General features: G+C 43.8%; 1 protein-coding gene across 2 annotated transcripts in view; it reads right to left on the reverse strand.

Moving 5' to 3' along the window:
- Window positions 1-244: 244 nt before the first annotated feature.
- Window positions 245-24,321, reverse strand: part of LOC129367471 (teashirt homolog 1-like) — a 48,101-nt gene continuing 24,024 nt past the window's right edge. For both annotated transcript variants that reach the window (XM_055041907.1, XM_055041906.1), the window contains exon 3: window positions 245-5,217. In XM_055041907.1, coding sequence (XP_054897882.1) covers window positions 1,670-5,217 — 3,548 coding nt within the window. In that variant the 3' untranslated portion in view covers window positions 245-1,669. The remainder of the gene's footprint in view (window positions 5,218-24,321) is intronic.

Raw genomic sequence — 24,321 nt, forward strand, 5'->3', positions numbered from 1 at the left:
GAACAAAAATCTGGCTAAAAGTTAAAAGCGGCAGCAAACGACTGGGTTGTGTGAGGGGGGGTCCATTTTAGACGGCACCTCTGCAATGCCCGTGTTTTGAATAACCATGAAAATAAATCCGGTTACACTGGGTTAGCATTTGACACGGATGTGAATGCTTTTAATTTTGCCCGAGAGCAAGTATCCACAGAGCTGAGATTTATTTCACCACCGTTACCAAAAAGAACACACAACCACAAATATCTGACTGTTAACAACTGCTTTGGGGTTTATTTTACAATTGAGAAAGAAAAGGAAACAAACTAACCGGTGCTAAAAAGTTTGTTTTGTTTCTTTTTTTTTTTTTTTGTTTTTTTTGTCCTTTTTCTTTTTTACAATATTGTCAATAAAACATTGAAATGTATAGTCATTGTGCATCGCTTATTTTTCCACACCATTTCATGCATCAAATTGGATGCAAGTATAATTAAAATCATTTCTGTAAACCGAGCCAAAGTAGCTTAATTTGTATTTTTCTTTAAAAAATGACATTTTGTAGCTCTACAGCATATATTTATGTACACCATCTGTTTTTATGCTATTTTTTAAAATCATTTTTCTATATAAAATGACAATATAAAAGTTAGAGAATGCACACACCTTAAGATACAAAGAATGTGGAGCCTTTTTAAATGGTATAAGATATGTCTCATGGAGCACTGACATTTCACTGGTGGTCATTTACATGTAACGGACTGTTCTCTTTACAGCTGAAGAAAGCGACACAATTTAGAAAGAGAAACTCGTAACAAACCATACAACTGGAAAATTGTTATAAAGTGATGCTTCACAGCAAGGAAAGTTTCTTCTTTTTTTTTTCCAAGCGCAAACTTGCATACCGATGGCCGTTCACTTTCACCGATTTGTGACCAAGAAGCAGCATTTTTAATTTTCCAAATGATGTTTTTTGTTGTGTTTTTTTTTTCTTTAAATACAACAGATTTATGAGCAGGCTATTTGTATTTAAAAATAATTAAAAAAATAAATAAATCAAAAAAAGAAAGTGGAGAAAAAAATAATAACAAGGACAGGAGTTGGGAAGGTGGGAATGACAATCCTCGGATCTTTCCAAATCAGATTTTAAGAGATGCAAGATATTTGAAAACACGTCCTCTTCACAAATTGAACTGTCTAAGGTGCTACTGTACTTCAGTCTTTCAGGGTATATCCTCCGTTCATTCTTTTGGCGAAAACATTTAATGTTCCTCTTCTTGATATCAAGTATTATTACACAGTCCAGACTTCCACCAATTTATGCCACCTTCGCCATCGAAGCAGTAGTTGTATTTTTGCCATGAACAGATTCAAATCTCATGTTTAACCTTGTTTCACTAAAATACATGCACAGGTCAGACAAATAGCATATAAATATTTTACAAAATAAGTGTAAAAAAGCTTGGCAAAACAAAGCAAAACAAATAAAACAACATTTAAAGAAATGGTCCAGTCAGGCAGTCGTCAACTAAAAATAGTAAGACTGATTTTTTTAAATTTTTTTTTCTTTCTTTCTTCTGGCGGCTCAATTCGGCCCAGTGCAGTAACTGTGAACAATGTCATTTTAGTGCAATGAAATTCTAGTCAGTTCCACAGCTGTCAGTCTTTTCCCTCAGCAGCTCACGGATTTGCTTGATTAAACTTTTTCCATTTTGTCGAGCTTCTCCAGTTTCTCCAGAGCAGTGACAAACACCAGGTGGTCCTCTGGAGACTTGCCATGGGTCTTGCTGAGGTGCAGTTTGACTGCGTGTTTGCTGACGAATGTCCGATTGCAAAGTCTGCACTGGTACACAGAGCCCGTGTCGTCCTCCGGTGTGGTCAAGGCTGACAGTGGGCTGCCGAATGTCATTTTGTCTGTGATCACCTTTGAGGCAGCCTGCTGCTCCCGTAGGTGCTCCGCTGACAGTTTGGACAGGTCCTTCAGGCTAAAGCCCAGGTGAGATTCCAGGTGGCTGATGTAGGAGGAGGGAGTCCTGAACTGAGAGGCACAGTCACCACAGAGGAACACGGGCTGGCACGAGTCCATGTTCTTGAGAAACTTGGTGCCCCCAGTCCGTCTCAGCTGATACTTCACATTTGCCAGCCAGTGAGATATGGTGGTCATCGAGAGCCCTGTGAATTTACAGATGTGGACCCTTTCCTGAGGGCCCAGGTCAGTCATTGCGTAACGGCCCTCTGGGGTCTCCCTCAGGCTAGAGGCGAACTGTGCTTGCAAGATGAGAAGATGCTGAGGATTCCAATTGGACTGCCTCCCTTTCCTCTTCTGTACCGGCGAGAGGTCCTCCAGGGCATCCTCGAACGCACTGCCATCGGCATCAGACTTCTCTGAGATGGAGGAGGGCGTTGACGATTTGGGCGTCAGTCGTCCTGTGAGGTTCTTCACCATATCTGAAATGTCCATCAGAGCATTCTCTCTCAGAGGAGAGGAGACGGATTCAGGGAGGGAGATGAGGGGCTTGTTGCCGTTTACGCTATTGTTGGTCAATAACACGCTGCTGTTGGTATTGTTACCGCTATTAGTGGTGGCCTTATTTTTACTCAGGTCTATGGGCTGGTCGTTACTTTCATACAGCTGAAAGTGGCTAACGGGCTCAGTCGCCTTGCTTTGAGGAGTCGGGGTAAAAGCTGGTTTGTCCATCATGCTGTTGCTGATTTTGTAAAGCATGGACAACGGATCCGCTGCTGGACTCACAGGTTTAGAAGCCTTTCCCAGATGCGTGTTCATGATTGACTGGAGTGCACTCAGAGGGTTGATGAAAGGACTTTCAGGTGAGTGGTCCGTGATGATGCTAAGACTGTTCCCATTTGTTACTGGAGACTGGGATGCCTCTGAGCCATTTTTTGAAGTGTTGCTGTGGCTATCCAACAGACTCTCTTTGGGCTCCTTCTTACAAATAAGCTCGGAGTCTACACTACCTGGGCTGATACTTCTCAGGCCAGACGGTTTACCTACAGAAAGGTCGTTTGGAGACGGTAATTGCTCCCTCTGCTCTCTCAGTGCAGGAGAGGGTGATTTTACTAATGACGGTGGCCTACAACGCTCTAGACTGACCAGCTTTTCCTCCTTTTCTTTCTTCACGGTGGCAGTTTTGCCTGTCACTTTCTCAACAAGCTCCTCCATGGCAGTGACATTGCTCCTGAGGAGAGTCGGGGAGGAAGGGCTACGAGGGGAGTGGATGACGGAGTTAGAGTCACTCACAAGACTTCGAAGCCCACTATTAAACATTGGCTGCATCTGAACGCTCTGGACGGTTGGGGGAAGAACAGTAGCTGAACTTTTAATTGCACCTTGCAGCTGGTAAGCTGCATGAATGCTAGGATAGCCACCCCATGTAGGAGTGCCCGTCTGGGCCTTGCTGATGGCACTGGATACAGTGTTTTCAAGAGACTTTAGTATATCTAAACCCTCTTTAGGTGTTTCCTCCAGATCTTCTTCTCTAAGGTATTTATAAGATGTAGTATCAGTTTCTGATTTCTCACTTGCGTCATCTTTCTCCTCCTTGATTTTTTTCTCGATAGGCTCACATCCTTCAAGTTTTTCATCCTCTAATCCCTCCCTTTTATCCTCGGAGCCAGTCGAGAGGGCAGGGGATACTGGTTGGGATTTTACAGTACTAGAAACAGGGAGTCTGGTGGTGGTTGGTGGTAGTGGGATTGACTGAATCTTTTCTTCCACCACTGGATCAAAGACCAATTGTTTGCCTTTCTTAGATGCAGAGTTTGTAACCTTCAAAAAGTGACCTGTAACCATCATGTGGGCAGTCAGCTGTTGGAGTGTATCATGCGAGCTCCCGCACTCCATGCATTTAAGGATCTGCGCTTTGCGAGCCTCAAACTGCCATGTGTAGCTGGCACCATTTTGGTAGCCATAGCGGTTGTTTGGCGTCACATAGGGATTAGCGGTAGCTTTTGAGTCTTTGCCCATGTCCCCAAGAGACACAGAACCACCACCACCACTACCAGCATGGATGGAGTCTGGGGAGCATGGAGAGACTATAACATCTTGAATAGCACGTTTTTTAGCTGAAGTTGGCACCAGCTTAGTAGCCAGGGCTGGCACGGGTTCTTTGAGAGGCACTTTTTGGTAATGCTTGGTCTTGATCATATGTACGCTGAGATCTTGTAGGGACTCAAACGAGTGGCCGCAGTACATACACTTCAGTACTTTCTGAGCATCCTCCTTCCCCTCCATTTCCATTAAGGATCGCTTACGTGGTTTGGACCAGCGCTTGCCCTGGTCCTCCTCTTTGTCCTTGTTGTCATCGCGGTAGTGACCCGTCTCATTCATGTGGACTGTCAATCCCACTAGCGTGTCGTAAGCGGCACTGCAGTCTTTGCAGCGAAACTTGCTTGCACCAGTGAAAACAGAGCCATAGAGCTTGTTGTTCTGCCGGTAGAGCTGCACTGTGCTGAAGAGGCTAGGCTCAGGTAAAAGGTGGTATGGGGTCTGTTGAAGAGTTTTGGCAAGTGCTGCCTGGTGCCAATCGTAGGCTACACCACTTCCGTTGCTGGCTCCACCAGCACTGCTTCCACTACTGCTCGTCGCGCTGTGGCTGCTTGCGGAACTAGTTGTTGTACCATTGGTGTTGGCACTCGCGTTGCCTGTGTGGTTGACAGTGTTGGTGGAGCTCCTACCATTGTGGTGACTGTTGGCCATGTTCACCACACTGCTCTTGTTTGTGGTAGCAGTAGGCGAGACAGAGACAGCAGAGACAGAGACAGCAGACACAGGCTCTGGAGTCGTGTGGGCAGTGTTGACACTGCCAGCTGCAGCAGGCTTCGATTTCATGATGTCCATTGTGATGCTAGACCAAGAGGCATCTGAGATGAGGTTTGCATAGACGGCTTTCATCTGTGCCAGGCTGTCCTGGAAAGATAGTCCGTTGTTGGGACGGTAGGGCGGAGCAGAGCCTTCCCTCTCCTGACCATCTCTGGAAGAGGTGCTCTTGATATCTGCAAGTCTGTCGCTACCATCACTGAGTGGAGACCCGTATCCGGCATCTGGGTTAGTGCCATTGCTAAGTGGAGAGTCTCTATAGCTAGGTGGCTGGCCTCCATCTGCATCCTCCTCTTCATCATTGCACAGGAACTCTGTGTCCTGTCCATCTAAAGAGAGGCCATCATCCTGCAGGTGCTCTTCCTCATCATGAGTGGTTGCCTTAAGCTCATCCTCGGGCATGTATGCTGGAATGCAGAAAAGAAAGAGAAAAAAAAGAGGTCAGCTCGGTGAAATTAAAAATTAACGCCACACTAACAGGACCACTGACAAAATAACAAGGAATGAATACTCAATGATGGAAAATGCAGGCTTTTATTCTCTTCCAGAGCGTCTGTGTGTGACTGTATGTGACTGTATATGCATGCGTGAGCTTGTGTGTATTTTACACACATGTGGCTCTGAGAGGCAGTGGTGAAAAAAGCCTCCGAGGGAAAAATAAATCGCTGAGCTTCTGACAGTTGTCCTTTTCCTTCTCAGCTATCTATTCTTCCACACGTGTCTCATGTTCCCCAGGAAGACACTGGCTGTTTGGCCTTGTTAGCCCAGCTGCATGCTCAACCCCTCTTTCACCCCCACCCCTTCTTTCTCTCTTCTCCAATGGTTTTACTTCATGTTAGTCATCAGGTTTCATAAAGTCCACATCTTCACACACTTAAGTTCCACCAGAAATTGGTAGTGGAAATAAGAAAAATTAAACTTTGGAGCTTGTCTAGCTTTTTGAAAGTCACACATTTTGAGTTGATTTTTCGAGATGTATCAAGAAGTGGATTAAAAAATGTTCCACTTCATCTGCCCTAACCATTAGCTAGTTTCTTTTTTTTTTTTTTTTTGCTGACCTGTAAATGCACCCCACTCAAGTTCTACCAGGATGCACAGTCTCTGGCGTGGAGACTCACACTTTTGCTGTTTACCAAAAACAGTAGAAGTTAAATGTGTATGAAATCATTTGAAAGATAGCTATTTCTAATTCATACACTCATTCACAATTCATCTTGGTCTAAACAGGGGATGAGACACCACAAATGATTAGCCTACCCTTTACCACAACCAGAACTAGAATTGGCTAAAATCTGGATCAGCAGGGGAACGTTTTACAAAAAAACTGGTCAAGGAAAACAAGCCTGGATTTGTAAATCTAAGCTTGAACACTGAAGTCAAATTCCTTGTTTGCACACACAATCTTGGTCTCCAAAGCTAATCCTGAATGCAGAATAGCTGCATGTTGTCAGGCCATGCGGTTGTAAAGTGAATGAACAAGTAACAGCTGTTACTATGGGAAAGAGACTCAAAACCAGTAATTTTAAAAATGAAGTGAGATGAAGGACAAAAAAGTAAGAATGAACATGCTGACATCTTACTCAGCAGATGACAAGAAGGGTAAGAGTAAAACAACAAACTTGTCCTGTTTTGTCCTTTTAAGTCTTCAAAATGTCTTAAGAGTGGAATCAGTTTCTATATCTGAGTTAAGGTAGGGTACACTTCCCTGTCAAAGAGTTGTGAATGCTAATCAAGCAAAGCCTGGATGTCAAAAAATAGCTCGAAATGTAAATTCTGTAACCCGAAATCGGCCACAAAACCGTCCCTGGAAAAGACGTGTGCATGCACATGACTAAGTTAGCTAAGCATCTGTAAGCTACAGAGCAAGAAAGTGAGGGAGTAAGGAAGGGATAAGTGAATGAAAAGACCTGGGGAAGAAAGGAAAAGTGAGCAGGAGGTGGTGGTGGAGGGAAGGGCTGAAGAAAGGAGAAAAAAAAACATAGGGAGAGGAGTAAGTGAGTGAAGCAGGGAGACAGGAAAGACAGCCCCCTAGCTTCTTCCTTTATCTCCTTCCTGCATGGTGAGATGTGCGTCCTAGATGCCAGTATCAGTCTCTCCTGATGAAACAGATGTGCTGTCAACTTCAAACGGCACGCTAACCTGTCACATCATAATCTAAGTGGACATAATACCTGATATATATACACTGGCACCATTTACTGCTGCCTGAGAGGAGATGGGTGGAGGAGGGGGAGGGGGAAGGTGAGCAGCTGCACCATCAACTGTGACTGCATGATGATGATGATGTGTGTGTGTGTGTGCGTGCGCGAGTTTGTCCGCGCGTTTACCTTCCCGTGCATATCTGTGTATGCACTTTTTACACTTCATACGTTTGCTTGTAGAGCGCGAACCCAGCAGCCACCAGTCATAATGTTGCCTATAAGTCTGAGTTCGCCGGGTACCAACTGATACATCCCTCCCCCAAATGAGCAACATACTCCCCTAACGCCTGACAAGATTTCTGTGAAATGAGAGCACTACAGGAGAACCTGGCTGCGCTTCAATCCAACTGACAGACTGAGACCGAGACAGTTTCTAAAACTCCTGAAAATCCCTAACACAGCAGATTAGCATTATGTGCTGCTCTCCCTACAACACATCTGCAGAGCGTCTTCTGTTCCAGCACCTCTCCTCTCCCATAACACGTTGCCAGAGAAGCGGACTATCAATACGCATCAGCCATTTAAAACAAAAAAAAGAAAAAGAAAAAAAAAAAACACAAACGCATCCCGGAGAATGGCTGCCCGCTCTTCACGAGCTTGGCGGCACAGTGCAAACATGCGATAGGAATTACCTACGTGAGCAACTCATGTCTGCTCTAGCCAAAAACAAATAATTAAAAAAAGAGAAGCTAAACTCCAATATCTGGCAGTGTTTAACACACACGGAGAGCAGGTTGAGAGGCGGCAGATCAGAAATATCCCTGGGCGAGTGACAAAAAAAACAGAATGCGCCAGGGAGGGGCTTGCAGCGATGAGCAGGTCGCCAGGGAACCCTTTGACGATCCCTGTCAATCAATTCCTGTCCTGCCATGTTGTCATGGAAACAACAAAGAGAGGAGATATCAAAAGCACGCAGACAAAAGACTGGCAGCAACCGACATCTGTAAGAATCACAGGCAGCAAAGTGGGCGGCTTTGCATGCCACCAGCGAGTGATATTAGTGATGAAATGTGGTTAGCGTGAGCCTGATCACTTCATCTGCATCTGTTCGGACGGGACGATGGAACCCGGCACGTGATGAAGAGAGGATATCAAAAGCTGCACATCAGCTCAATCACTGCAACTCGGAAGATGCATGCTTCTGACTGGTGAGCAGATTTGGCTTCTCACTCCCTCCACCTCCCATCCCTTTCTTGTCTCGTTCTGGGCGCACATATGCACAGCGAGCATCGGCAGCCACGAGGACGGGGCTCAAGGAAGGGGCACAGGGCTGGCAGGGGCCGTCCCTGATGGTTTGGTTTGCAGAGTGGGTGATGCCTTTGAGCAGGGCCATCTGCACGGGCGCCAAAGCGCCTGTCACTTTTGCTCGGGGACACACCGGCGTCAAGTAGACAGGCGGCAGTGCGGCCAGGACGGGACGGCGGAATCGCTGTCAGAAGCGGCAGCGATCAAGGCCGCCACCAGCCAAGCCAGATCAGAACCATCACACACCCAAAAAATACATAAATATATGCATATTACCACCCCTCTCTCACTGACCTACTACTAATGCTGTATTGACAAGGAACACAATAAGACACCAAATTATTTTGTAGCCGAGTTTCTTGTACAGGTACTCACAGCTCTTGGTGTTTTTGCACCTCATGGGACAAGACATGTCCAAACCAGGTCCTGAAGATCTGCTGCACTGCAGATTTTAGATGCAACCCTGCTCCAACACAGCTGAATCAATTGATGGCTTGTTTGAAGGCGTTGGCCCAACTTGATGGTTTGCTGACAAGGTAATTCAATCATTTGATACAGCTGCGTCTGAACCCTGCAGAACAGTAGATCTCGAGGACCAAAGTTCATTATCCTTAACAGACTAAACATTCCTATGTACTTAATTCAAAGGTGGACACTCGACAAACGGTAACGCGGTTTTGGCATTTTTGTTTTTGCGCACAGCTTTCATACAACAGCGCTGACCACCAAGGAGACACCCGACCCTCCACCTTGCTTCAGTATAAGTCACGACCCTAGCCTGCAAGATTTTCCAGTCTCTCCATACATCCTCTGTTCTGCTTTTTGCTAGTGCCACACTTTTCTCCAGACAACCTTCTCTGAGCACAACGATGACGAAATTTTAACCCGGGGTTTTTAGCCATGTGACATTCTTAATATTATAGTAGTCATTTAGTAAAAAGAAGAATCGTACAAATGGCTCACTGTGTCAAACAAACATTCATCAAGATCACTCATGTCTAGATACAAAATTCGGATCGTGGAAACTGATTAGTTCAAGAGAAATATAAACTTTGCTGTTCATGTACATTTCTGGAAAAAATAAATACACACAATAGCAAACTTCGGACAAATCACACAACACTTTGTACATAGGACTGTGGAAATAGTTTAACTTAGGCTTGATGTGGAATAAAGTGACAATTTTCATCACTTGAAAATTGATAAATTTGTCCATTTTGACACTTTGGAGGAAGTGTGTGGGAGCTTTATCCCCGCAGTGGAACATGGTGGTGGCTGCATCGTGCTGGGACGATTCTGTTCTTCAGCAGGGACAGTGAAGCTGATCAGAGTTGATGGGCAGATTGAAGCAGGTAAATGTAAGGCAATTCTCCCTTCCAGCAGAACAACTCTACAAATCCAGCCAGATCTGCAGAGTAATGGTTCTTGGCAGACAATACTTTTGTGTTACAGTCAAATACCAGTTGAGAATGTGTGGGGGGAAGAAAACTGAAATGGATGTTGCAAATGTACAACATCTTCCTTTCACTTCACAATTACGCTCTACTTTGTGTTGGTGTATTACATAAAATCTGAATAAAACACATGAAGCTTTTTGAAAAATGTCAAGGTCTACGTAAGCTGAATATGCTATAGAGATGCCTTAAAATAGCCTGCAGCACAATAACACTAACTTGCACTTGCACAGGTTGCTATGTCTCAAGCAACATAGAATAACATCTATACAGCCTGCTATTACCTTGGATAAGAACTTTTAAAAGAATCCATGTATGTGTTTGGGTCCTGTCTTTATTATTACATACATGAAAGTGTTCCAGAAGGACTACTTCAATGGAGGTGTATAATTGTAAAGTGAAATGTTGTTTTCACAAATAAAATCATAGTTCTTTATGTTATTCATACATTTTCAGCACTGCCACGCATTCTCAGCTGGATGCAAACATGCTCCATTCCACTGTAGCTTTGGCTGTATGTTTAGGTTTGTTATTTTACAAGAAGGGGAAGCTCCACCCCAGTCTCAAGTTTTTCGCTTAACATCTTTTCTGCCAGAACTGCCCTGTCTTTAGCTTTGTTCGTCTTCCGAGCAACTCTGACCAGGTTCCTTGTCTCCGCAGAAGAAAAGCAAACCGATCCGAGATGCTGCCACCACCATATTGCCCCATTATGGGGCAACATGGTGGTCCTGCATCGTCCCAGCACAATGCAGGATGATAGTTTACCACCAAAAACGACGACGGATGAGCGTATAAGCAAAATAACACTCGTTTTCTATACTCAAATTTAATCATCAGATCTTTAATGCAGAAAAGTCAGAAAAATCTCTTTTCTTCTATTCTGCAACAGGCAACTTTATCAACATGCAGGTTTTTGGTTGTGAGACGAAACGTGAAAAGGTTCAGCGAGTAGCGACGTCTTCGCCGGCTTGCTTATGACGACGTTGAAAGACCGAGAGTCCCAACCAACGGCTGAACCTCGCACTGGAACACGATGTAGATCGGGCCATGTCTGCAACACTCCTCCTCACACACGTCGTAACGCATCGGATGTCCTGAATTTTGTAAACACTCCGAATGAAACAGAACCAGCAGACACGTCAGCCTCTTGGCAAGAAACATATCACTCCTTTTCAAAACTTCACTATCCTCCCCGTCCTTCTTGGCTTTATTTTTTCTCTGTTGCCTTATCCCTTTTCTTTGCTGAGAGTCTGCTGGTTGTTAAATCAATATAACTCTCAGGCCCGAGGAGCTTCACCATTTGGCCGCTGTCAAAGCCAAACAAACCAGATAAGAAAGGCAGAAAGGCGATGAGATGGGAGAGGGAGAGAGAGATAGGGGATGAAACGATTCGGCTTCCCCCCACTCCTCCACCGCCGGGGCCGCGTCTTCCCCACGTCCCCCTCACCCCCGCCCCCTCCTATTTATTTACACACATTTCTTTATTTATTTGATGTGGGTTCGGGAAGAGGGGGCAATCACTGCAGTCATTTGCGGCACTAATGTCCAATCACGCACCCCTTCACTCATGTGATTTAGGCAGTGCAGGAGTGCGTCCGTGGCAGGGGATAGTGGGGAAGGTGGTGGGTACAGGTTGGGGAGGGCCGAGGCCGTTTAGGCCAGGCCCCTAATAGGAAACTGGCAGTCTTATTCCTTCCCCAGATTCTGTTTGTCACCCCGCTCTCCATTACGTGCCTCTCAGCCCTGATGGCTTCAGACAGGAGCTGATCAAAAAGCCATCGCTTGACCTACACGCCGTGGCAGAACGCGGCCCGCGCCCGGCGCAGGCACGGGGCGAGATGAGACGGAGGCTGGAGGAGGAGGAGTAGAGGAGGAGGAGGGTGTATGTCAGTGCATGGTGCAGAGCAGAGAGGGGGGCCGAGGGAGGAAGAGGGGGGTGCGGGGTGGGCTGATAGCTCTCGGGCCGGGACAAGAGGGCTGTAAATAAAATGACATTATTATTTCCTCTGTCCCGTCATGTAGAAAAGCCAATTATGGTAATGCCGCTGCCGGCGTGTCAGAGGGAATGCTGGGATGTGCTTCCCGTGAAGCGGCTAACATGAGAGCAATGCCCCTGATCAGGAACGTGGGCCCCATCCTGACAAGAGACAGAGCAGATAGGAGGAAGAACACAAAATAAAGAGAGCGAGAGAAAGTGAGAGAGAGAGAGAGAGAGATAGACAGGGAGAGAAAGAGATGAATCAAACTGCAAAAAGCTGCGTGTGGGCCTTGTTTTCCTGAACGGATAAATATTGAGCTATCTGCAGCAGAGAAGCTGTTTAGTCTGACGAACCAGGAGTTTCGTCCCAGTCAGAATTCAAATGGAGATGCATTGATCCTATTGTAATAGCTGTATCGATCCCAATATTGACAAAAATTGTGGATATTGGATATTGATATTAGGCAGATCTTCACAGTCTAATTCTATAGTTTGTGCTCTGACATCACAATTTATTGTTTATTTTGCATCATATTTAAAATTCCTAATCAGACTTTCTGAACCATGCAAAAAGTTTCTTGCAGTTTATTTTTTTCCATGTTTGACCAAAACAGCTTCAGTATCTTTATTGTTTATTTTATATTGGCTAACATCACTCTGACTGAACAAATAAAAGTTGCTTTTACATGTTTGACCAACCTTGTGAAGATATTGGTATGTTTAAGTGTGTTGTACTGGTACAGCGTTATCAAATAAATGTGTATTTCGGTACAGTTATCTCTGTGTTTAAAAAGACGACAATTTGACAATGTTTTTCTGTATCGGGTCGGTATCAGCCAATACAAAACCTCAAATATCTCGATTGGTATTGGCAGAGGGGAAAAAAATAGATCAGTGGATCCCTACCACTTTTTTAAAAAGAAGAAAACAAAAGTTCATAGGATATCAACAGGTATCGACAAAGTTCATAAGAAAGGATTTCATCTGGACCTCATCATGTCTAGCTGCTAAAAAGACCCGCAAAGGTTCACAAGTTACACTCTGTGTCCGATTTGGACGGGATGAATTATGCAAAGACCACGGTGAGCGAGCCGGACATGCAGATCGAAAGTGATCGTTTACTCTCCCAGCTAATTCCCTCTCAATCTCATCCGAAGGTTTCCCCCTGCCTAAAATTCCTCATGTGCTTCATAGGAGAGCTATCCTCAAAATAATTCCTCAGCTACCTTTCTCCTTTTCGCTAACCCCCTCCTCCTCTCCTCTGTTCAGCCTCACTCATTCGCCCACATGGGCCCCTCCCAAGCGGAATAATGGGAGCATATGGCCTAGGCAGCACCTACAGGGCCTTAAATAACTACTGCAGCATTCCAGCTCGCTGTACCAATTTATCTCCCCGCCCCTCCCCGCCGTTTCAAAAAAAAAAAAGAAAGAAAGAAAAAAAACACCCCTAGCTCGAGTTTAAGCCGGGGCAGACGGTGGCGGATGGGACACGTTGCTCCTCAGACACACAGCTGCTATTATGGACTGATGCAAAGAGTGGTGTGAAAGTGAATAAGTGCTGTGCAAACAGGATTAGTGTGGAAATGCTATTTTATTGGCAGATATTCCGCGAGCTAACCGCCGGCTTTCCTGGTAATCGTTCGCGCTGGTGGCTCTATGCAAACGCTTCAAGTCATGTTGAGTTACACTTGGCCTGTGGCATTATGGAAAAATCATGCTGCGGATGCTTCCGACAGCAGACTGTGTGTTTTCGTCTCGCGAGCAGGTAGGGTGACGAGGCGGCGGCAGCAGCTTCTAGAAGTTTGCTCAAAATCTGGAGCGGCAAGTTCAACAAAAGTCAAGGGTAGAAGTTGGCATTGCTTAAACGTCACAAATTGGTTTCAGGTTGTATGTAGTTAAAACTCTTTTTTTAGCAATATTTATGCAAATGTCACTGTATTTTGTTGGGATACTACATGGTAAATCAACAAGAAGTATAAATGGAAAGAGGGAGAAAAAAGGACACAGTCAATCTGAAAAGTGTGGCATACATTTGCATTCAGCCCTATCAAGTCAACACTTTGGACAAGCAACTTTTTGCCTTATTTTCAGCATTGTAGATCTAAATAATGTTTCACAAAAAGCTCAGGCAGGTTTTCTAGCAAGTGTCCTTTCAGGTGTGTCTTGTATTTAGCTCAGCATGATTCTGCCACCACCTTGTTTCATGGTGGGAATGGAGAGTTCACGGTAGCAGTTCACGGCCTATTCTTGAATAGTGGTTTATCCAATCCAAAGGATCAGTCATATACCCATTCAAGCATTGATTTCCTGGGAAAGACTAACAGACTGCCATACAATCATAACCACATGACCCTGCGACAACCAGGCTAGGCGACTGATGTGCCTTGCCCAGCGACAACAACTGAGACGGACAGACGATGAACATCTACCTCCTGAGCTACCGTTGCTTCTTTAGATTTTAGTCTTCCTGTCACTTTAGGTGGACTACCATGTCTTGGCAGGTTTGTAAATTGAGCCATACACTATTCAATGTAAAATAATGGCTTGAGCATTATTTTACGGAATGTTCAACGCATCTTGTGGAAGATTAAGTATCTATAAGACACTAAACTTTTCTAAACAGCAGTCCTATTTGACTCAAATACACCACCGAGGCTTACGCACAACAGCTGGCTATAATGACATGTTTTATTTTGGGGTTATGGAATAAAGTTTTTACAAAAGCACGCCACACTTTTGAGATTTTCATTTGTACGAAATTTGAAAAATCTAAGCTTCGGGTTCATGTTGTTGTACCCCAGTCGTACTGAGTAAATTTGGATGTGCTTTCTGATGAGGCTCATTTGTCAGATGAGAAGTGCCTTTTGAAAATAACCCTTAAACTGGAATTAAGCATCATTTTTGTTATTGGTCTAATGTCACATTCTAATTTAAATGTCATGTTTGCAATACTGTAAGCAGAAATCCATCAACCACACATGAGAATATGTGGAGTTCATCTGTATAATGTGTTTCAACTAGTGATAAAGTTCCTGAAATAAATGGACTTTTCAATAATATTCTAATTTACTGAATTAGAATATTATTCTAATAGACTGAATGGGTCTATCAGTAAGGCACACAGAAGTTTGTGATTAGGATGCGACGCGTCTGGCATAAAGCATATTTTGAAATCTTGTGTCAGACATCTGTTGCTCAACCAGAACAAGGTTGGTTTGGATCACGCACTCGTGTAAACCTGTCAATCTGTCCAAAGACTTGTGATTCTGTGACCTTTAGAAAAATGATGCGGGGATGAATGGCAGCATATAGACAGGAGCATTTGTTGACATGATTGCGTCCGGACAGGTGCGAGAGCCATTAAGTCAAAGGCCTGAACTGAATGTGTGTGTTGGAAAGAAAGAGAAGGGGAGAGAGGGGGTGAGTGTGTGTGTGTGTGTGTGTGTGTGTGACTAAAAGGTGCTGCTGTTTTATTTATAGAGTGAGCACTATTTATACCCAACTCAAAGATCAGTTCAGAGAAGCTGCTCGTGGGCCAGAGCCAAGATCACTCTCCATTACCGAGCATGCACAACAACCCACACAAACACACACACTCATAACGCACTCACACACTCTCTTATAGCACCCCGTGTGTGAGCTGCAGCCTGCGCGTCCAGCGCGCGCGGTATGCACAGCTTTAAGCATGTGTTAATGGGTGGAGGGCTTTCTGACTGAGAGTGGCTTCATGGAGTACAGCAGGCTTTAACATGTTCGGGGATCAATAGAGTGAACCAGCACCCAATCGATTGCAATTCATCTGTCTCTCTTTATTTATTTATTTTTTCATATTTCACTCTCATGCGCTCCACGCTGAGCTGCAGCTGTCCTGCGGGGCAATACATAAATAAACGGACACGCATTTGCATACATAAGGGTGCGCGAGCACGGCCGTGCAACGCACGAACACACACGCACCTGAAAAGGGACGCCTCCTCTGCGTATAAAAGTTCAATAAACCCGTACGGAATTTATTTATTTTTATTGAGCATATCACCTTATCCTGGTCCTCTCTGCATAACAAGGCCCGTATAATTAAACCATAAATTTCGGCGCGCTCCTTTAATTACCACAGACAATGTCAGGAGGCAGCAGAGTAAACAAATGGCTTTGAAGTGAGCAAGGGAAAAAAAACAAAAAAAAAAACGCTTCGACACAGCAACGAAGAAGCTGTTCATTTTTGGTTGGGATGTTGTTGCACTTGAAAAGGATGAAATGTTCAAAAGGGTGTGCATGCAAGAGGGAGGGGGTGGGGGGCACTGGAAGAGAAGCAAAAGCAAAAGGGGGGGACTGTATAGTTTTTCCTCTTTTGGCTTTATCTGAGAATGCTTTTGAGGGATGCAGTTTTACCTCGGAGTGAAGGGAGGGAAATAATCAGCGTATCAGCGCAGGCGTGACAATGTGAAAATATTTATACGTGGATGGGAGTTGAGTGCGCTTCTAATAAATATGTGTGAGTGTGCACTGTTTTTTTTTCTTCAATTTTTTTTTCCTACTCCTGAACACGCAGAACCCGTGTTTGTGTTTGCATGTAATTTACATCGACTCTTGTCCCACTTGAACGCGACTGCAGATGCCTTGTGAAGTGTTTGTCTTATTTAATATATGTGAGCCAAAAAAAAAAAAAAAGTGTGTGTGTTTGTGCATTGTTTGTGCGCGAGTACGTTTTAGGTCAAAGTCAACACACGGGCCCGCTTCTCAGCAGCTTAGCTAATTACACGAGAGCCCCGAAGGCCACTTAGAACAGGTTAGCTAATTAACAAACAGGCTGATTGCAGATTAATTGAGAGGTGTTCTTAATCTTCACCCCTAACTGCAATGACAAATGCTAACTGGCGCTAATTAGGCTGGTATGGGGAGCAGAAAGTGGAGGTTGTATTTACAGTTGCTGTGGCTCATATGGACGTGTTCGGTTCCCTCCCTCAGATCTGCTGACAGGTTAAGCAAATAAAACCTCCATAAACCGACAGGCAAAGAAAAAGCAACAAAAAACAAAACAAAAAAAAAACAGTTGAGGTGCATATTCAGGACAAAAGCTTTAGGATTTTACTTGATGAAGTTTGTTATGCTCATCCCTAACCCTTAGCATACATTAAGCTCTTGAGACATTACATTAGGTTCATGACAACAACACCAGAGAAGGTTTTAGCAATATTTGGGGAAAAACTATGAGCTCCACATACTTTGCTGCAAAAAAAAGGTCCAGGTTTTATTTATTTAGAGATTTCTTTTTGATGCACTCAAAATGTTTATGCTTTCTGTTTTTACAAATAAAAATCTCAAAACTGTGTTTCAAAGAATGTATGGTCAGACTATAATTGTCCAGTTCAGGTTTGATTTAAAAACGACAGGTAGGCCTGTCATGATACCAAATCTTACTGGACGATTAATTGTCCCACAAATTATTGAGATAAATGATAATATTGTTGTTTTGAAGCCATTTTCCAGTAATGTAATAAAAATGGCGTTGTAACGCAAGTTCGCTCTCTCTACTTCTAGTAAATTAAATTTTATGCTCTGTACTGGAACTGTAAGACGCTAAAATTTCAAAGTAAAACACAACAACCAAAAACAAGAAATACACAACCTCACATAAATTATGATATCATTCTAAACAAAACTGCCATAATCATAAAGGAACCTAGCAATTAATTGAGCTGCTGGTGAGTTGTGACATGCTTAGCGAGAGAATGAACTGTAAACCAGACAAAAACGATAAAATAGCCTTTTAGTTTAAGCCACAAAACATACGCCACATTGACAGATAGCTGCGAGCTTACGGATTTTTCCTAACCTGTCAGTCACTGTCAAACTTTCAGTTTTCTGCTGAAAATCCAGAAATGCCAAACAATTTAAGAATGGTGAAGGATCCCTCAATTCTCCCAGTCAGTCAAGCAGTCAGCAAGTTAACTCCGTCAAAACAAGTCAAGATTTACTAGGATGAGAGTCTCCAACATAAATACAACAGAATAACAGCTTTAACCTCCTTCACCAGATGATGTCACACGATGACAGCAACTAGACTTGACTTGATGGAAAATGGAGGGGCCATTTCAATACATTGAGGTCTTGTTACGGCTCTAGTAAATGTGTTATTTATTGTTGTTGATCTCACCCCTCTTTCACATCTGGAAACCCTCAACCAGGTTACCTGTGACAATTTCCTGCTAGTCTTTGAAACTTCCTGTCTGATTCCTGGTAAAAGCACACCGCTGAAAGGACATAATATCTGCAGCTGACCTTTCAGTGTGACCTAACTTGAGTATATTTGCGTGCGTGGGTGTGTGTGTGTGTGTGTGTGTGTGTGTGTGTGTGTGTGTGTGTGTGTGTGTGTGTGTGTGTGTGGGCGTTGATGTCTGAAGGTTTTTGTAGAACACGAAACTTGAGACGGTGTCAACACAATGGGTTACCGCCGGATTAAAATGGCGAAGTGAAGAGAGAGCGGGCCCCCTTGGCATGGATTTGAACCAGCATCCATCTGTGGCCGATCAGCTGCTGTAGGAAATGCAACTTGCTCTTCTATGTACACACGCACACACACGCGAGGAGAGAAACCAAATCTTGCAATTTTCACTGCCACGAAAACTACTACCCCAAGGTTCGACTTCTTAAAACTTCCATATGGCCGGATGAATTTATCATCCAGCTCCTCTGTCTGTCACCACACCTGTGCCTTTTAAGGCCCCCATCTCCCACCCACCCCAAACAGAACATACACTCAGACTCCACCTGGCCCCTTTCAACCTCTGACCCCTCCCTCGCCAAGGTCTGCCTGCTTCTCATAATCCTTGCCTCCATTGACTAACAGTTCTGTGTTTCTCCTACCACCTGTGCTTTTAAATCCCCGCATCAAGGCAAACACACACTCGCACGCCGCCAGTAAATACACTCCACCCCATGCACACGTCCCCGCTCAGGTCACAGGAAACACACATAAACACAGGTACGTACACGCACACACACACACACACGCACCGTCCCGACGAGACAACAGTAAGCAGCAGCTGCTTCCATCTCCTAGCAACAGCAAGCCTGATAGATGACCCTACAGTGGATAATTACCGTAAATCACCGCAGCTCACATACTAAAGGCAAGAGAGGGTAGAGAGAGCATTAAAAAACAAGGTGAAAGAGAGAGAGAGAGAGTAAAGACAGGGAAAAAAAAAGATCAGAACTGGAGGGCTGGGACTTGTCATGTGTGCACTAATGCACTTTGATGAGCTGAATTTCAGCTGTCTTTTAAAGCTCACAGATGCTAAGTGTTGACTGCACAAATGCACGTATTACCGTATGCTTACATATGTGCAATTCGTTTCACACTGAAACTACAGGCCACGCTTGGAAACATATGTGCATTTTTCTTGTCTTTTTTTTTTCACAAATAATTCAAATGTAAGACATATGGAAAAGAAAACAGGAAGATCCGGTGGAACACATCTAAAACATTACAATGTCGAATCAGCACTCCCCAAAGGCATTGGTATCTCTGGAAAAATCTCTGCAGTAACATCTAAAAATAAAATAATTTATTGGAGTAACAGGATTTCACACTTAAAAAGCCAGAAAACCTAAATCAAAGCTTTCATTTCAGCACCTTTAAATTATTTTCAACTCTAATAAAACCTATGCATAAATTGAGTCAATCACCAACCTACAGTAATAATCTGCCGCTATATCTGTGGGATATAAATATAACACGACAATGTCAAAACAGCAGTCAAAGAAACACAACATTCAGGTAATGTGGATGTGTGTTGATCTTCATAAGTCGGGAGACGGTTTTAAGAAAATACAAATTGTCCTCAGCCGTTTCTGGAGAATCGAAATGTTTAAAGCAGATGAAACTGAGACAAACATGACGGGACAGGAAGACAAGTTCATCTCACCATCACCACCCACAACAGCGAGGAAACTGAGGAACCTCGTTAGGAATAAATCTCCACAGCTCACTGTTAAGAGAATTGCAGCATTTATTGGGAGGGAGATTATGCCACTGCACTGAGAACTAATCTATTTTCAGACTTTATATGCGTCTTCAGTAAGGGTTGGAACAGGGTGCTGCATCAAGGGATTCAGCCACCATAAGGGCGCTAACCAGTTCAGAATGCCTTTACAAATGATATTCAAGAATATGCTTGAATGAGATGCCGAAAACTTGGATGTCAAAAAGTTTCTCGCTTTGATGAGCCTGAGCTCATAAATATTAAAATAAGTTTTCAAGAATTGCTGCAATGATCTGGACGAAGTGCAGGCAATATTATCAAAAATAATATTGCAAAAATGTTTATTGTTTCATAGGCAAATTCTGATGTGCTGAATGTTAAAAACGCTATGAAATTGTCCTTTGTTTCTGCAACAAAAGGGAGCTACGGACCAGACTCCAACTTTAGCAGAGTGAGCAGCTAATAGGCTTGTCACTGTATTAACGTAGCGAGGCCTTGTACTCTCACAGTTTTTGGTTATTATTATTATTTTCCTTTGTGACATACTCCCTTCGCTCCAAGTCAATGAACAACTACAATGTGTTAGCAGTTAACAGTTAGCTAGTCACAGTATTCACAGTTCACCATGACTTTTTTCCCACAAGGTGTTCAAAATGCCTCACATCAAAATCAATTTAGGTAAAAATTACAGTCTTTTTATTGTTTATGGTTCATGTTTTATTGTTTCAAATGAGAAAAACAAACTTCTGAAAAAACAAATCTTAGGTCTCTGTATTCACCCTTTAATGCTAGGAACTGAGTTATTCATGAATGTGAGAAGATGTGTCCTGCTGCTATTTAAAAATATGCGTTGCCCACTTGGTCGGGGGGGTTTGACGACAGCGTCCAACAAGTTCTGCCAGCAAAGCAGCAACACGTCAAGCTCCCTCCAGAAGTTTCGAATAATCACGCCCCAAAGAAAGTTTACCCCGACAAACTCAATATATGCACATGCAGCTGCTCTAATAACTTCATCTTCATTTTCAGCTCTCCCACACACACAATCTGTCCCAGTCCTTCCCTTCTTTCTTTCAAGACCCCCTCCCACCATCTCTTCTTCTTCCCACCCCCCTGCTCTCCCTCCCTCTGAGAGTCCTGGCTGCTGCAGACATTTGATCTGGCTGCCTTGTGATAGATTGACAGGTAATGAGGAGGTTGAAGGGGCGTTGGAGACAGGAGCAGGTGTTCAGCACAGTCTTTTTGGCCAGCACTAAGCTGCCATGTCCTTCACTGCCGTACCGTACCGCACCGCTCCGCTTCCTCTCCCTCTCTTGCTCATTCTTTTCTGTCTTCTTCTCCTCCATCCTTCTCCCCCCCCCCACCCTTTTCTTCCTGAGAGAAGAGGACTATGCAATCCATCACAGGGTGACACGGTCAGACATAGTCTGTCTTTATATGGCGAAAAACGCATCGGCCGTGGAAATAAATAGAGAAATATCAAGTCCCATGTTGGCAGCAGCAAACTGTGCCTTGGACGGATCAGTCAAACCCCGTCTAGGACAGAAAGAGACTGATTTGGCACATGCTACATATAAGAAGACAGATATGGGCTTCTCGGGTGCCTAAGTGACAGCGAACATCATTTCTATAATGTTGAATTATTTACTGTTCTTCTTCTAGGATCAGTTTCATCCGCTGGATTGTTTCAAAAGTAACCCTTGAAAGGGGAAACAATGAAACCTCCACATTCAGACAGTCAGGGAACTCTTCCTAACCGTGAACACTTAGTAGCTGTCAAAATGACATTATATTAGAAGTGGGCCGACTTACAGCCTTAACAGCATGTGGTATATCTTTGCAGCCTTATGTGAGTCACTCTGTATTTTGACCCGCTCGGTCCTGCTGATGCAGCAAAGTGCGGGCTTCGGGCCGTACATCAGAACAAACGAAGGAGAGAGGTGAAGACGAGAGAGGACTGTGATGAGTGGGTGGAGGGGGCAGAAATCTCAGGGGGGGGCAGCTGAAGTTAGAACAAGGAGGAGACACAGCAGAGATCGATATTTTGAAAGTTACTTCAAGGTTTTAATATTGTTTTCTAGACGTTTGAGGTGGTTTTGTTTGGATTTCTCTAATTCAATCTCAAGTAATTCAAGCAGGAAAACAGCAAAACGAACCGGGAGAAAGGAAAAGTTTGTACCTTCGAACTTCAGAATTTAGTTCATTTTGCTCAAAAGTCCTGATTTGGCTTTAGTTGGACTGAAGTCTCTATTTTTAACCCAAACGACTGTCCTCTGTTGTAAGAAACTTCTTTGTTTGCTTTCTGTGTGGCCAATTCCCACTGCAGGAATGGGTCATATATTAAGGTTTTTAAAAAAGCCACGCACAAAGGAAAGAAAAGCACAGAAGAGCTTCTGTCACGGTCTGAGGTACTTTTTGCAAATGCCACAGAAGGCACAGGTGTGACCGCAAATTTTCTCCAACTAAATGTAAAACCAAAGCAGCACCACAATGCCTCTGATGGCCGTACAGGTGACAGAAAGGTAGAGATATTTTCTTTTGCATATAAGAAATAAAGTTCAAGATATCAGAACATAACCTGCTTACCTAACATAACCTATGGCTTCATTTCTGCAAAATTCAAGGTGAATCTCAAGCCCAAACTTTGGCCAAGTTTAGTCTGAGGGGGAACCTTTGTTATAATCATGAGGGCGATGAGTTACTGATGGGAGAAACAGGGATTCAGACTATACATCCACTCTTCTAGCTTACTACACAGCAATACAGAAAATGTTCCCTTTCTAAATCAGTGCACCAAGAGGAAACCCTCAGGCTAAAACAGGGAGCATCTGCATAGACCTTAAAACAGACCTGATGGGAATCAACAGCACTACTCTTCAAATAATCACATGAAAGTTATCCAAACCACCCATTCAGCTTTACCTGGACAGTAAAGCTGGATGGGTTAAATAACTAGGAGTTATTTAACTAAACACGGAAAATAAAGTGCAGAAATAAAGAGGACGCCACCAAGCTTAAATTTAGCCTTTCCCAATTGTCACCCAACTCAAAGAGAACCTGTTTCCCAACATCAAGGCAAGAGAAAAAGTCATTGACGTGAAATCACATTCAAACGCGTTCGCCTGTCAGTTTATAACTCTCCTGCTCACGCACACACACGCGAAGACAAACTCGCCGCACGAGCAGACCAAATGCTGTCCAACACACACACACACAAAAAAATCGAAACCCACACGTATACACACTTTTTAAGCCCTCGGCTGGCATCAGCTGTCACACAACCTGTCTCGGAGAACTAAGCGGAGACAGACGCTGTCAACTTAGAGTGCCTCAAATGCCCACATCCAGCCAGGCAGAGGAGAAATCAAGCCCGTCTCCCAGTATAATTTGCGTTAATCCTTCACAGAAGATAGTGAAGTCTATGGCATATCTGCCTAATAGCATCAGTCACTGGCAGGTTCTAATCTCATATTTAGACCTATTTCCATCACGGACTGACGACAAAAGCACCAGCACAAAGTGTGATTACCTTCTTTTTTTTCTTTTTAACGTTTCTGCATGACTTGACTCCTGATAATAGTGTTGGTGATGGGGAGGGGGAACTTTGAAAAGCCCAAACTTTACGGTTCTTTTCTTAGTCCTGCAAGAAGAAAGTCATTTCAGGCGATTACAGGAGACAGGTGGACACAAGCTGTATCAAGAAACTGAAAAAGTGGATGTAAAGTGAGTGAAATCCTTTCAGTTCCAAGCTTGCACCGTCTCTCTCACGCGCACGCACACGCATCCATACCGCCTTCACACACTCAAATGCAGACACTCCTTTTCAAAGCGTTTTACAACCAGTGGTGTTTGTCCTGCTCTGCTGGCTGCTTCACCACGTGCATTTGAATGCCGACTGGAGTGCATCCCTCTCTTTCAGACAGCGCCATAAAAGACGACACACACAATAAGGGGGCTCTTTTCAGCCGAGTGGGGCTGCCTGGGGGCAGGGAAGGACCTCCAAAAAACCGCCGCAGCGCCTCAACTCTCCAGTCACAATGAGGTGCTAAGCCTTGACGAACAATGACAGATTATTTATAAGGATGACAAACAAGAACTGAAACAAACTATACAAAGTGCCAGAATGAAAAGTACTTTAGCCGCAGCTTTCCCTTGAGAGAGAGAGCAGCATGTTGACCGTGCGGCTGGCTGTGCGTTTTGTCTGCAAATGCGGCCGCACAGAAGGAAGCAGACGCGCACAATAAAAAAAAAAGAGAGAGGAAGGATGGGAGGTAACGCAAGGATTCTAATGAAGCCGTAAATCCGAGACCGGTGAGAAGAGGGTACGGAGAAACATCGCATAAATGGAGACCAATGCAGACAGACACACTCACACACCGATGAGAATATATACATAGAATTAACAGCAAGATGCAGAAACATTACCAACAATAGAAGCAAAAGTATGAGCCACCTAAAAAAAGGTGCAAGTCATTTTGTCACTTTGTAGTTTTGGTCGCTTGGTAACTAAAGAAGAAACATATCTTATATATATATATATATATATATATATATATATATATATATATATATATATATATATATATATATATATATATTATTTATTTATTTCTCTATTTCCAGTTGGATTCATAACTTTCACATCTATCTAGGA

Source organism: Poeciliopsis prolifica, unplaced genomic scaffold, assembly GCF_027474105.1.
Source record: "Poeciliopsis prolifica strain line A6 unplaced genomic scaffold, Auburn_PproV2 SCAFFOLD017, whole genome shotgun sequence".
Taxonomy (NCBI): domain Eukaryota; kingdom Metazoa; phylum Chordata; class Actinopteri; order Cyprinodontiformes; family Poeciliidae; genus Poeciliopsis; species Poeciliopsis prolifica.